Genomic DNA, 15,378 nt, shown 5'->3' with positions numbered 1-15,378 from the left:
CACCTACGCGACTACAACAGAGGCTACAACATTTTTTTTCTACAGATACCTACTGAACCCTAAAAATAGTTTGACTATGGTTTGGGTTTGGGTTGATTGTTCGTGGCCTTTGGTTGACTGTTGGATATTATAATTGAATTGATGTTTTCTCGTTTAACTGTGATTATAATATTTTATAAATTAGAAACTCCGCGCCTACGATCCAAAGTATCGGAGTTTTCCAAAACATTATTTTCAAATAAATAATTATGTATCTAAGCAACGTCCATCTTGACAGCTTGACATTTGCCAATTGACATAATATTATGAACCTCTGTTACAATAGTGAAAGATCCCAGGGCCACCAGCCGTCACGTATTTTCTGACGAACGAAATGTGGACGATTGAGTAGTGTTAGTATGTACTAAGAACGCATGCCTACAGACCTGCTAGCTTGCTTAGACGGCCAATTTTCAGGTATCAGGTAATCAAGGTACATAAAAACATTACTTACCTCACGTAAATTCTCCAATTTTTTGAATTTTTAGCTGATTTTTTTTAAATATTAATAATTAATTGACATAAGTATAAGAGAGTGAGAGAGAAGTCAATATATCCTAATACATGTCTTACTCAGTCTCATGCGCGTAGATAATGATGCCCTCGCGCTCAAACCCACAGAGGCATTAAAATTGAATTTAGGGGATGATTGGCCCTCTGGATGGGTCTGTCTTCTTGTAAAAGGTTTTAAAATAGTTGTCTGGTGGAATATATAAAAATGGAGCATCAAAATTTACGTGCAGTTAAGTAATTACTTATTTTGGGAGCTTTAAAGCGTCTGCAAAGCAATACGGCCGACGCGGGAAGTGTCTAGGAGTATTGGCGACATATTTTTAAGGATATTGCCTAAAATATACGTAAAAATCAGTTTGGAGAATTTACGTGAGGTAAGTAATGGTTTTATGTACCTTGATTATCAGATACCTGAAAATTGGCCGTCTAAGCAAGCTAGCACGTAGGCTAGGCATGCTTTCTTAATACTTACTAACACTACTCAATCGTACATATTTCCTGTGTCAGAAAATACGTAACCTCTGGTGGTCCTGGGATAAAAGTAATAAGAAAACCAGAAAAGAGCTGATAGCTTCCAAACGGCTGAACCAATTTTTTTGGATTATAGCTAAGAACACTCTCGATCAAGCCACCTTTCAAACAAAAAAAACTAAATTAAAATCGGTTCATTCGTTTAGGCGCTACGAGGCCACAGACAGATACACAGATACACAGATACACAGATACACAGATACACAGATACACAGATACACAGATACACAGATACACACGTTAAACTTATAACACCCCTCTTTTTGGGTCGGGGGTTAAAAACGAGACTATTACTCGAGTTTAACAGTTGTGTGGTACAGCCTTTATATGCGTTTCGCAGAGCTGTGTGGTAGTAACTTTATTATGTCCATTCCCGTGTGGTAGAGCCTTTATTCCCAACTGATCGCAGCGCCGCCCGCCCCAAGCTGTGTCAGCTGTGTTTCGCGGTTTCGATATTAAGAGGGCTCTCTCCGTCACTCGCTTCATACAAACGTAGTTCCAATTTCATTTGCATATTACGCAACCAACGTCGATGAAATTTTGCAGACATATTCTAGAAACTATTATCTATGTCTGTGGTTTTCCAGATTTCTGTTAAAATATTCGGTTTCAAAGTTACGCGGTCTTAAACATTTACATACAAATCTTTGAGCCCCTGTAATTTTAAAATTAGATATTTTTAGAAAAATCTAAAACACCACAGACACAGATATTAGTTTCTAGAATATGTCTTCAAAATTTCATGTGCTTTGGTTGCTTAATATTCAAATGAAATTGGAACTACGATTGTATGAAACGAGTGACGGAGAGAGCCCTGTTAATATTGATGCGTAAAATTGCCCAACTCGCATGCCGGGCGGTAGCGGCGACTGTTCCATATATTCATCGCTATCTAATCTAAGAAAATGCTTCATTCATTGTACTAACCTTGTATTTTCATACTTGTGTTTTGTGTGTGTGTGAGCCTTAATGCGCATATTTTATGTGGTACCTATCCAGCATTTCGTATCTACAGTGTGGTAGAGACTGTATAATAACTTTTACCCTCGTGTGGTAGATCTTTAATTCCTAATCAATCGCAGCGCCCGCCCAAAGCTGTGTTTAGTGGATATATAAAATTGCCCAACTCGTAGGGCGGGCGGCGTAGCGGCGACTGTTCCAATATTCATAGCTACCAACTGTAAGGTAATGCTACATATTTATTGTGCCTGCCTAGTACTTACCTAATTGTTACTGTCATACCGTGATTTGTATTAATGTTGAAGTATCATTACAGATGATTATTTTCAGGTATGTATAATTTGAAACTCACTACAATATTAATAGGTACTTACGTTATAAGAGGGTTTCCAACAATGTTTACTCACTAAGAGTGCATTTTGTAGAAAAAGCATAAAACAAAAGAAAATGATTTCTTTATACCTACCTACTTAATTTAACGTTTAACATTTTAATTTTCTATTAAACTTGAAATACTAAGGGGCTTTTTAGTTACCACAAAAAATTGCAATCTTACCTACCTACCTACTAGTGGTTAAATATTTTTCAGGAATATTGTGCCAACCCTAAACAAACCCTGAAGGTATGGAAAATATTGTGGTGGCCATTGTAATATGTGTATTTATTACGTGAGCGACCGACCAGCCGCTTAAATATTTATCCCGTAATGACATACGGACGTACGGAACCCGCCGCCATTACATGTTGAGACATGTCATTTGTACACATTAAATTGTAACAATATGAAACGGTGGGTAATGTAATACATATGTAGTTCTGGGATCTGAATGGATGTTCAGAAACGTTTATTTTGTCATACAAGTCAAATTAGGTAGGTATAAGGTAATGCTTTTAGTACACTGATACCTGATTGCCTATTTGGATTAGGTATAGCCTAACTTGGACTTTCAACGGGTTAAATAATGTCCGTAACATCCCAGCAAGCTGAGATTAAGACCGAGCGAGTAAATAGTATATCTAGCAACAAGATAAAGTTGAACAGCACTAAAACCCGACTTCTATACTCTCGAACCGCCGAAAGATAGCGATAGATACAATAAAATTGTTTTTCTCTCTGTACAATAGCAAAAAAAAAATCGAGACCCCACTTTTTCGGAAGTAACATCCGTCAGGTCGATTTTTTTCGTATAAAATGTAGCCTATTTTACCCGGCCCATAATAACAAATGGATTGACACCTCATTCATCAAAATCTAAATACAAACCTACATAGACTGCTAAAATCATAAACGTTCTTTTGGCTTTGCCGTAATCGGGTCATAACCGAAACTTATCATAACAAGTGTAAATTAAAAATTTTCAACACCCCCGACAAATCATTTTCAAATAAATAATTATGTATATCTAGGCAACGTCCACCTTGACAGCTTGACATTTGTCAATTGACACTTGAATATTATGAACCTAAGGGTTATCTAACCTTCTTTTCTACAAGAAAACTAGAAAATAGCTGATAACTTTTAAACGGCTGAACCATTTTTTTTGGATTATAGCTAAGAACACTCTCGATCAAGCCACCTTTCAAACAAAAAAAAGTAAATTAAAATCGGTTCATTCGTTTAGGCGCTACGATGCCACAGACAGATACACAGATACACAGATACACAGATACACAGATACACAGATACACAGACACACAGATACACAGATACAGACGTCAAACTTATAACACCCCTCTTTTTGGGTCGGGGGTTAAAATGTCACGAGAATGCACTTCAGGATGTTGATAGAAATCGGTTACATTAAACAAAATATCGAGAAGATCATGCTAAGGCTTAGCAGCTAAGCCTCTGTCACTCAACCACGGATAAGTGGTAATAATCCATATCCATACTAATATTATTTTTTTAAACGGATTTTCGTTTAGGATTTTTTAAAATACATTATAGGAAAGCGCTGGACCACGATCACACTCAATGGAAAGTGATGATGTGACATAAGATGGGACGCGTTTACCTAGAAGCTTCCTAGAAGATGCCTATTCACATAACCGAATTGTAATTGCTAGGAAACAGATGAAAGAGTATTATCCAAACCTTAGCCATGCGTATGAGAAATGATGACGCAAAACGTTTCGTGCGTGTAGATAGGGTCTGTCCAATCTAACTGCAAAAATTCAACGGTTATACATAATTATTATTAGTACCTATTGTAGGTGAGGTATACTACATACCTACTTGCCCAATGCGTTCGGGCACATGAGGCCGAGGACAAAGCCACTTATCAGGCATTGCATCGCCGAACAAAGACGAAAGCCGAAAATCGCAAATATCGTTATAATAAAGCGATCATATTTCGCCGATCGTATCAGCGGGTGACCAAATAAAAGATAATAATAGGTAATCCTATTCAGTGTTTGGGAAAATGATAATTTGCTTTTGTTGAGTTTCGGATGACATTATTCCTTCCTATATTTTGTGGTTGTCCGGTGCAAATCTATATTTGTGAGTTAGCTTGTGGGTTTCGAATAACGGTTTAGAAAAAATCTCTACTGCAGTCGTATTTCGAATACAATATAATAAACTTTATCTATTTATCTAATTTATCCAGGAAACATCATATTATATCAACCCTTGTTTAACATCAAAATAAAACTTAATTTCCGTTTTGAAAAGAAAGCCGTTGAATTTTTGAAATATCCTAAGAAAAAGTTTTTTCTTAATTTCATGACCTAATTACCTTTCTAATAAATTATGTTTCATTATATCCTATTTAAACAGATGTACAAAATGAGAAACGCTCATCAGCCTACAGCTAAAAAGGCTGGATCTCCGAAACTTTAGATTCTGTATATAGGTTATCTCTCTAACTTACCTATACCTATAGACCTCTGCTGAGAAAAGATTTGATACTTATTTCACCATATAAAAATAGATATATAAAAATGAATAGATATAATAATAAAAATGAAACAAGTACGATAGTTACTTAAATGGTAGATACCCATTTACTTTTTAAATCAAAATAAGAAAGAAAGCGGAAGGTAAAAAGGACTCTATCGTACACCTAATAAAAAACCTCCATTAGAAAACCGTTTAGCATTAATAAAGCCATTTAGTATGTAACTGCTTATCTCACGGCAATAGCACTGATAACAATCTTGGCAACAAAACGGGCCACTTTTAGTTATAGAGTGAAAAACGATATGTTTGTAGATGCTATCGCAGCTCCCAAACACAGGCCGGCTCATATTTCACATTCGAAAATGAAAGTTTTTACAATACTCATTGTGCAACAAAAGATTCAGTTTTTGTTGTCACCCTATAAGATAGTAATAACATTGTAAATTCGGCCCCCTGATATAATTTGATGATAAAATCATAACATTATTACTGCTTTTTGAATTTCATATCAATTTTAATGGTTGTTATTTTTATGAGAGCTTACTTAGTTCGTAGTACGAACGAAGTAAGCTCTTCGTACCTATAGGAAGTTTGGTTAATAACTTTAAATGAAAAGAGGAACAACACTAATTAATAATTAAGTAAGTATGTGAACGAGCTTTACAAAATAACAAGAAAATTAGAAATTTATGTAAATGGGTTTTAAAAAAAATCTAAGTGAAAGAGTTCATGACTAGGTAAATTTTAATTAGCAATTACTACTCATGCCCGGTAATCGTTGAGCAGAGTCCGAAATTGTGGACCTCCCATCGGGAACCGCAGCATTGAAATACCCCTCCACTAGTTAGACAGGCAACATAAAACCAGTCGCAGAGAGCCGCTGGATTCAGGCGGCACAAGACAAAGATGTGTGATGTGACAAGAGTCTTACGTCCAATAGTGGTCATCTAAGCTAAGCTCTTTATACCACTAAGCTACAAGGTTCTGTTAGATCAAAGCCAACGTACCGAGGACGTAGTAATTAAGGACGCATAAATTCGGCTAAATATTTAATAACCTGTCATTATTAAGTGTGTCATTTGTTTAGACACAGATAAGAATTTGACAACTACATTGAATCATATACAACTTGTTATTTTAATTTTGAAATAAACTCATTTACTAATTGGTATAGTTCGCGACAGGTCGACATGGCAATCGGAGAATGGAGCGGGAAGACGTCCCGCACACCCGCACAGCGCCCGCGCCGAGGCCCGGGTGTGGTAGCGCTTTTTGGAATATATAAAATATGATTAAAATTAGAGGATGCCCTCGATTTTGGTTTTTAAAGATTTCGTGGAACCGTTTGATTTTCCGGGATAAAAAGTTGCTTATGTCAATTACACGGACGTGAGCTACCTCGGTGCCTTTCATACAAATCGGTTAAGCGGATGGGTCTATAGGAAACCCGTGGGAACACTTTGATTTTCCGGGTTAAAAAGTAGCCTATGTCCGCCCCCGGGATATAAGCTGACCCCGTACCAAATTTTGTCAGAATCGGTTAAACTGTTGGGCCGTGAAAAGGTAGCAGACAGACATACACACTTTCGCATTTATAATATTAGTATGGATAAGCAAAACTAGCTAATATATTTAGAGCCTGTCCAGAAAGCGCGATTTGCGCGCGTGTCCACTCGCGCGTTTTGATTTGTATTGCGTCCAGATGCGGCGAAATCACTCGCGTTTCACGCGCGCATGTGATGAGACGGCTTTAGGCCAGTTATAAACATGGACTCGGATAAAGCGGTTCTGTTGTGGCTTGCATACCGTCGATGGAGACGTCGTAAACGAAGAGAAAGTCGACGATTTAACGTGCATCCCATTCTACGCGACAGAATGACGCATAGTATGTTTATAACTTTATACCCAAAACTCAGAGAATATAGTGAAAAGTTTTTCAACTACTTTCGGATGTCAGTAGCATCGTTTGATGATTTACTAGAAATTATCAAAGAAGATTTGACTCCTTGTCAAAATTATGTGGTACGGGATACTGTTTCTGCAGAAGAAAAACTCGTGATTACTTTGAGGTAATATTTTTTATAGCTTTAGTAAGTATAAACTAAGACCTAATTAACAAAAATAAAGAATTTGAACAAAATTAACAAAAATTAGGAATCATTCTTATATAGGTAGGTACTTAATATTGAATTTAATTATCGTAAAGTTCCATTAATTCAGATTCATTGGAATCTTGTGTAGATGCCGGTGATGGGGTTTTGTAGCTAGACGTCATTGGTGGTCGTGAAGCAGTACAATAACCTCGATTGTAAGTCGAAAAGGTTGCAGGTGGAAACGAAGATGTTGAAGGGTCTGTTGCGGTATACCCTGTTTCTCCAAAATAATCTCTCTGTCCACGTTGAGTCATTCCTGTTTGGTAATGATATTGTGACGAAGGTTGGTAGTCGGAACGAGCAGCTGCAGGTTTAAGGCACAGTACTTGTTGAGCTTGAAGTACTTTCATTAATTCAATTTTTGTTTGAAGTCTGTGTTCCTCTGGTACTTTAAGAAGCTCTTTGTGTAAGGACAAACAAAATAGTTTGTCATCATCTGACTCCGTTTGGTTTAATGTCTGTGGCTGATTTCCAGATGCTAAATTTGTTTTTATGATGGAAAGAAATTCTTCGTCGGCTGCATTTAGTTTTTTCTTCTTTTTCGCCTGACTACGTGGAGGTCTCATTACATCTTCCCCATCGCCCGAAAACTCCTGTTCTTCAACTGCAACAGACGCGGTGTTGATATTACTCTCAGTTATTTTATTCCGTGTCGATCTTTCGAGGAACATCAAACGTTCAAAATAAATATATTTGGCTTTGCTGGAGGCTCCTGATCCAGACGGTGTGGTTTTCTTCTTCTTCATTTCTCTTACAAAGCCATCACGCAACCCTTTCCACTTCTTCTGCAATAAAGTACCTGTAAACAATAAAAAGATTGGAATAAAATAATAATTCTTATGTAACTTTTTTTTCAGATATTTGGCTACAGGATGTTATTTTGCGGACCTGCATTATGCCTACAGATTAGGAAAGTCTACAGTTATCGAAATAGTACAGAAAACCTGTTACGTCATATGGAACAAACTGCAAAATATAGTAATGAGAGAACCAACGAAAGCTGAATGGGAAGAAATTTCGAAACAATTTCAAAAATACACAAATTTTCCAAATTGCATCGGCGCCATTGACGGCAAGCATATCCGTATTATAAAACCTAACGATTCTGGATCTCTTTTTTATAACTATAAGAGTTATTTTTCAACTGTTTTGTTGGCCGTATGCGATGCAAATTATTGTTTTATTGCAGTGGACATAGGCGCATATGGAAAAAGTAATGACTCCACAATTTTTAAAGACTCTATTTTATATAAAAAACTTGTCGAGAAAACTTTAGATATCCCAGATCCAAAGCCAATATCGCAAACAGATACAACCCCCTTACCTCATGTAATAGTAGGAGATGAGGCGTTTAGTCTGTCTGAAAATATAATGCGCCCTTATTGCGGTAAATCTCTAACAACCAAAAAAAGAATTTTCAACTATCGCTTATCCAGGGCCCGGCGCTACATTGAATGTTGCTTTGGCATCTTGGTAAATAAATGGAGAATATTTCATAGACCGTTGAATGTGGACATAAAATTTGCAGAAAACATCATTAAGGCTTGTTGTGTTCTCCATAACTACGTAAGGTTAAGGGATGGCTACAGGTATGATCACACTCTCTACGAAACATCTCTGATTAATTTGAACACTGAGGCAGTGAGGCCTAATGCGAGATCATTGAATGTAAGAGATAGATTTGCTGATTATTTTGCTAACGAAGACAAACTCCCTTGGCAAGATAAAATGATATAGCTTATTACTGTAAAATCTATGCAAGGAATAATATTATTTAATAAAGTATTATTTACTTACCTAAAGTTTTTTTTTTCTCCTCGGAATCACCAGCTTCACAAAAAATTTCTACTATTTCTTCCCAGTTCCTACGTTTAATGATTCTATTAGAATAATCTGATGATTCCATATCCCATATAGCTACCCTTTTCTCAATTTCGTCGATAAAAAGTTCTGTGTCAAAGTTATCACGCTCCATTTTGAACCGAATACGTCCACTCGCCACGGACACGCGCGTAGTACTGGACGCAGCAATGGCGCCGAAGTATCTCGATATGCGCGGCACACGCGCGTAAAACGCGCGAGTCGAGAGTCCCGCTCATTGCAAGCGTTTTACGCGCGTGTGAGGTAACGCGCGAGGGCATCTGGACGGGATGTATGTAGCTCTAGTATCTCGAGAACGCGCGAGTGCTTACGCGCGAGTTGACACGCGCGCAAATCGCGCTTTCTGGACAGGCTCTTAAAGACATCACAAGTACAACGATCCATACGCCACGCTCAATTGTTACAAAAGCTATTAAACACGGCTGAAGTCACACGCAATGGGAATGTTTCAATATTATAATATTAGAATATTACAATATTAGACACAGATTGTGTTACGTTGGCGTTGGAGTCGAGGCGTGCGCGTACAAGACATCAGATAATATCAGTGTTATGTTCTGACACTTGACACGAGCTGGCCACAAGATCGCCACGTCTAGGATACTCCTGATAATGAAATGAATTTATTTATTTCATATAGTCCTAATAATTAGTTGAATTTATTTATTTCATACTAAAGGATGCCCGTGACTTCGTCCGCGTGGATTTAGGTTTTTTAAGATCCCGTGGGAACTGTTTGATTTTCCGAGATAAAAAGTTGCCTATGTCAATAACAGGGACGCAAGCTACCTCGGTACCAAATTTCATATAAATCGGTTAAGCAGATGGGTTTTTGGGAATCCCGTGGGAACTCTTTGATTTTACGGGATAAAAATACCAAACTAACTAACCCTGTACCAAATTTTGTCAGAATCGGTTAAACTGTTCGGCAGTTAGCTGGTCGGACGTTATCAAACAGCTGAGGAGTTGATGAGTTCTAATTATAAAAAATAGACGTGAATAGAAAGCGATCTTCTGGATCACCTGTAAAAATAGGGGTCCCACAAGGTTGTATTTGAGGACCTTTTCTGTTCCTCATTTAAATTAATGACCTTTCTTACCTCGCTAAGTACCTATAATCACGGGATAATAGTGTTTTCTCCTGTATTTAATTACAAGTACGTATTCTAAATAATTTGAACTCATGTTGACCCTACAGCGACCTCCTACCGCTAGCGGCTTGAAGCAAACGCGGTGTTTGACCGCAAATAAACAAACAAACAGGCGAACTTCACACGGACACAGCACCGACTGTCACTTACACTACATCTCTGACATCTCACGCGCTGCGCTACTGAAACAACCGTCAAGGGTGAGACGGAGCCCAGAAAAGTAGTGTTCCTTACCATAAAACTATATCATCATCATTAATTAATTTTATCTCAATACCGCACGCACGAAGGCACAGCTAAATATATCAATCTTTAAAATGTTTTATAGTGAGCAATATAAACGCACCCTTACATTTTAAAGAAATAGTTATACCCACTGACCCAGCACAATCATAATTATATAGTGTATCCTTTTCACTTCCTTACAATTGTGGAAGAGAGAGCGATTTATGTTAGCTCGACTTAGTGAACAAAGATTTACAAAAGTTAAAAATAATACCTTTTTTCTAGGCAGGCGCACTTCGCCTTAGGCTGCATCATTACCTAGCTACTAGGTATTTATTGTGATTGCTGCAGTCAAACGCATTTCTATTTAGTTGAAAGAAAACGCAAAGAAAAATATGTAGTTTTAAAGATTCTTCCTTTCGCGCGGATCTCCAAAAGAACTACAATAAATAAACCCTATACACTCGTGATAGAAGTGTTATATTTACGTATTCAGAGTAGCAGTCAAAGTGAGCCGTGCCTGCCAATCACAGGCGGTATGCGAGCGGTACGTGTAACACGATATACCGGGACGGTACCGCTTTGTGGTACGGTCTACGGTGTACAGCACCGAATTAGATGTGCATTGTACTGATTTGTTTGCTTTTTGTAAAACCAGACTCTATCAACCTAAATACTTCTATCAAACCACGTTTTTTAATTGCGGCATTTTTCACACGGGCATGTAACTAATGGAATGAAATGAATTTATTTATATCTTGTGCCACTTATTATATTACGCATATCAAGACTCTACCACCGATTCAGGAATAGCCCAGTCATATTAGGTAAAAAAAGGGGTCAGGATTCCGAGGTGAAACCCCTAATATGACTGGGCTAAAAGCAGATACTACTGATACAAGAAACTCGGCAGATAATTGCTCTTTTAACAAAATGTTACAATATGTACATATGAACAGGCAATAATATCGTAATACCTTTTTAGCTAACATCACAGAGTTAACTTTACAAGTAAACAAATCGACTCAACTAATACCAAACTACTTAAAATATGATTTAGGCCGGTAATTACCAACAATTACACGGCCGGTACCGGGCGTGCATAAATGACCAGCTAATGAAGTAAACTGCGTGACCACAACATTGAAACATTTTTCCGTCCGATGGGCGGGCGGCGCACCTGGCGATCTTCTCATAGTTCCTTCTACCCTGGTATTAGTTTTTGAATTGCGGCAGTCTTTTTTGTATGATTTTTTCAATTGCCTCATTACAATTCTCCTTAAGAGGGCTCTCTCCGTCACTCGCTTCCACTCGCTTCATACAAACGTAGTTCCAATTTAATTTGAATATTAAGTAACCAAAGTCCATGAAATTTTGCAGACATATTCTAGGAACTAATATCTATGTCTGCGGTTTTCCAGATTTCTGTTAAAATATTCGGTTTCAAAGTTACGCGGTCTTAAAAATTTACATACAAATCTTTGAGCCCCTGTAATTTTAAAACTACATATTTTTAGAAAAATCTAAAACACCACAGATACAGATATTAGTTTCTAGAATATGTCTGCAAAATTTCATGGACTTTGGTTGCTTAATATTCAAATGAAATTGGAACTACGATTGTATGAAGCGAGTGACGGAGAGAGCCCTGTTAATATCAAAGGGGATGTGAAGTTTGCCAATCTACCTACACTTGGTCAACGTGGCGTTCTATGGCTATAGTAAATAATTTTGACGATTCAATGTTCCTATTTGAACAAAAATGTATTACATTCTTGGCCTAAACCTTTCTTCTTCTGAGAGGAGAACCATGTGTTGTTGATAATGGTGATTAGGTACAATTTTTAGGTCAAACTTACCGAAGGAGTTAAATACTTAAAAGTATTGTAGATTTGTGGGAGACCACACCATTATTTTTGACGTCCAATTTGCATAATGGCAAATATAATACCAACTGAAACCCCAGCTAGATTTGAATCATAAGAGAGATAGGTAGTTACTCTTTAAAAGTATGAAAACATTAAAAGCTTAAAAAGTTCCTATCGATGTTAATTTCAAACATGTTATTTAGTTATATTAGTTTCTTCTCATTGAATATGGACAAATAAACCCTTCGATCCATAAAACCAGCAATGAACATCAAACACTAGCAATATAATCATCTACAAGAAATCCCTCGAAGAGCCTCCCTAGTAAAACAGTCCACTCAAATATGCAAGCGATTAAACGTGTACAAGCGATCATTTCGCGATCGTTCCGTAATTTGACGGGGGCCCAACAAAACTGTAATTTACTCCAAGAGTCTCGTTTCACCGTTAATATTTTAGTCGGTTTAGTGTGGCCTGTCCCACTGTTAACACAGGGCTTTATGGGGACAACAAACATGGTGGACAATCACAGCTGACTAAGGAAACTAAGGAAACTTTAGATATGTAAGAAGATTTTAACGAAGACTAACCAATTATACCCGAAATATTGTCTAAGTGTAAACAAACACAGAATCGCTATCTATTCCCTCTCTTTAATTTTTTAGGGTTCCGTACCGCCGGAGAAAAAAGAACCCCCATAGAATCACTTAATTGTCTTTCTGTCTGCCTGTCAAGACTCCTTTAAGGAATACCTATAGGGTACTTCCCGGCAGGTAGCAAATAGCAATGTCTTATAGGAGTTACAGCAAGGAAAAAGGGAATAATCCGAAAACCGTGAATTTGTGGTTACATAACAAAAAAATTTTTTTTTTTTAAAGTTAAAGTAAAGTTAAATTAAAGTCTTATTTCTTGTACGATTGTACGGAACCTTTCGTGTGAGAGTCCGACTCGTACTTGACGTTTTGAACATTTATTAAACAATAAAAAATTAAAACTGTTTTTTGTCCAACCCTGCTGTACAGTAAGTACAACTACTTAGTCATGTAAGTCATGTAGGGAAAGTTAGGACAGTAAATAAATGATGGTAGTTTACCAGCTTTCCAAGAGCAAACTTTGCAACAAAATAGATGGCAGGTAAATCATAATAAATCGGTTTGATGTACAAGTGTAAATTAAAAATTTATAACACCCCCGACAAGTGAAGATTACAGTAACTAGAAAAGACCGAAAAGACCTGATAACTTTCAAACGGTTGAACTGATTTTCTTGGACTACTCCGCGCCTACGATCTAAAGTATCTGAGTTTTCCAAAACATCATTTTCAAATAAATAATTATGTATTTAGGCAACGTCCATCTTGACAGCTTGACATTTGTCAATTGACATAATATTATGAACCTAACGGTTATGTAACCTTCTTTTCTACAAGAAAACTAGAAAAGAGCTGATAACTCTTAAACGGCTGAACCAATTTTTTTGGATTATAGCTAAGAACACTCTCGATCAAGCCACCTTTCAAACAAAAAAAAGTAAATTAAAATCGGTTCATTCGTTTAGGCGCTACGATGCCACAGACAGATACACAGATACACAGATACACAGACACACAGATACACAGATACACACGTCAAACTTATAACACCCCTCTTTTTGGGTCGGGGGTTAAAAACAAGCAACTGCAGTGACGAGTCGCGGTTACCGTGAATTATTGACGAGCACGATCGCCGGCCGTGAGACGCTGCACGTGACAGAGGAAGTGTATGAGGAAAGTAACGGGTGCAGGAAAAAACATTTTTTTTATTAAAGTGGCGAGCAAACGAGCAGGGATATACACGCTTCTTGAAACTTTAAATATTACAGTATTTAATTACCATTTTTACCTAAAATAACTCTACAAAACTGCATTTATAAAAAACTAGAGGATGCCCGCGGCTTCGCCCGCCTGGATTTCGGTTTTTTAAATCCCGCAGGAACTCTTTGATTTTCCGGGATAAAAAGTAGCCTATGTCCTTCCCCGGGATGTAGCCCATGTCTGTACCAAATTTCATCAAAATCGGTTCAGCGGTTGGGCCGTGAAAACGTAGCAGACAGACAGACAGACAGACAGACAGACAGACAGACAGACAGACAGACAGACACACTTTCGCATTTATAATATTAGTATGGATAGACGACATGCCTACTTATTAAAACACTAATAAAGTTATAGCTAACTAGCTGATGCCCGCGACTTCATTCACATCGATATAGGTGATCAAAAATCTCGTGGGACTTTTTGATACAAACAACAAAGGGACAAAAAGTCGAAGAATTCTCTCGCAATCAAATGAGGTATGTAATATAAGGCACTTACTTAACTATACCTACTTACCATCCACTTACGCAATGAGTTAGTGGTACCGGACCTCCTACGGCGTCTTCCCAGCTTCTTCAGATTCCCCACCTCTCGGTTACATGTGGATACATTCTCGAGTGCCTCAGGTATAATTCAACATGTTTAAAAGGTGACAGTTTGGAGTGAGGTCGGCTGGCTGGAGTCGCACCAGGGGTCTTACGTACAACGGACGGCCATGTCTAAGTGCCTAAGAAACCCAGGAAGAAGAAAAAGAAGAAGAAAGTGGCAGTTTATCATGAGAGTTTTTAGCGTGAACAATTTTTTTGTCCGGTCAGCAAACGGTCAAGAAAGATTGCTATACTTTCGTAGTTTCTGACATCTCCCGTTGCACTTTAAACTCCTAGGACAGTTGGAGAGAAAGAGATATTTTTAGGGTTCCGTAACTGAATGATTCCAACAGGACCCTATGGCCTCCGCTGTCCGTCCGTCCCTCCGTCTGTCTGTCAGCGGGATGGATCGCGTTAATTATTATTATTATTTACAGAATGCGTACCTATTTATATATTGGCGTTATAACAAAAAAATAATCACATTAATAGTTCAATGCAAATAATAAAGATTCGAAATTCTATGAAAATAAAAAAAAATGTTATTTCTTGTACGGATGCAACGGAACCCTTCGTGTGCGACTCCGACTTGCACTTGACTGATTATATTATTATTGTATGAGACACATGCTGTTTGTTAAACCATTTCTATTGATACTGAGATCTACCTATTCCTATTACTTATCTACTACTAGCTGATACCCGCGACTTCG

The 15,378-nt window shown here is 37.6% G+C and overlaps 2 protein-coding genes across 2 annotated transcripts; one reads left to right on the top strand and one right to left on the bottom strand.

Moving 5' to 3' along the window:
- Positions 1-6,712: 6,712 nt before the first annotated feature.
- On the top strand, positions 6,713-8,902 carry LOC123869481 (protein ALP1-like). Its single transcript, XM_045912404.1, has 2 exons — positions 6,713-7,014; positions 7,956-8,902. The coding sequence occupies exons 1-2, from the start codon at positions 6,713-6,715 to the stop codon at positions 8,833-8,835; spliced, it is 1,182 nt and encodes a 393-aa protein (XP_045768360.1). The 3' UTR covers positions 8,836-8,902.
- LOC123869483 lies at positions 7,012-9,073 on the bottom strand. The gene is made up of 2 exons (XM_045912406.1): positions 8,896-9,073; positions 7,012-7,897 (listed from the first exon to the last, which is right to left on the bottom strand). Exons 1-2 carry the CDS (start codon positions 9,071-9,073, stop codon positions 7,137-7,139), a joined length of 939 nt encoding a protein of 312 aa, XP_045768362.1. The 3' UTR covers positions 7,012-7,136.
- Positions 9,074-15,378: the final 6,305 nt, after the last annotated feature.

This window comes from Maniola jurtina, chromosome 11 (assembly GCF_905333055.1).
Source record: "Maniola jurtina chromosome 11, ilManJurt1.1, whole genome shotgun sequence".
Taxonomy (NCBI): Eukaryota; Metazoa; Arthropoda; class Insecta; order Lepidoptera; family Nymphalidae; genus Maniola; species Maniola jurtina.
The sequence above is the reverse complement of the archived record's forward strand: the minus strand, read 5'-3'. Positions and strand labels throughout refer to the sequence as shown.

Excerpts from the sequence above, each read along its gene's own strand:
- LOC123869483 (XM_045912406.1), bottom strand. The coding sequence starts at position 9,073 with ATGGAGCGTGATAACTTTGACACAGAACTTTTTATCGACGAAATTGAG. Across the intron at positions 7,898-8,895 it reads GGAGAAAAAAAAAACTTTAG|GTACTTTATTGCAGAAGAAG; the intron begins GTAAGTAAATAA and ends TATTGTTTACAG.
- LOC123869481 (XM_045912404.1), top strand. The coding sequence starts at position 6,713 with ATGGACTCGGATAAAGCGGTTCTGTTGTGGCTTGCATACCGTCGATGG. Across the intron at positions 7,015-7,955 it reads AAACTCGTGATTACTTTGAG|ATATTTGGCTACAGGATGTT; the intron begins GTAATATTTTTT and ends CTTTTTTTTCAG.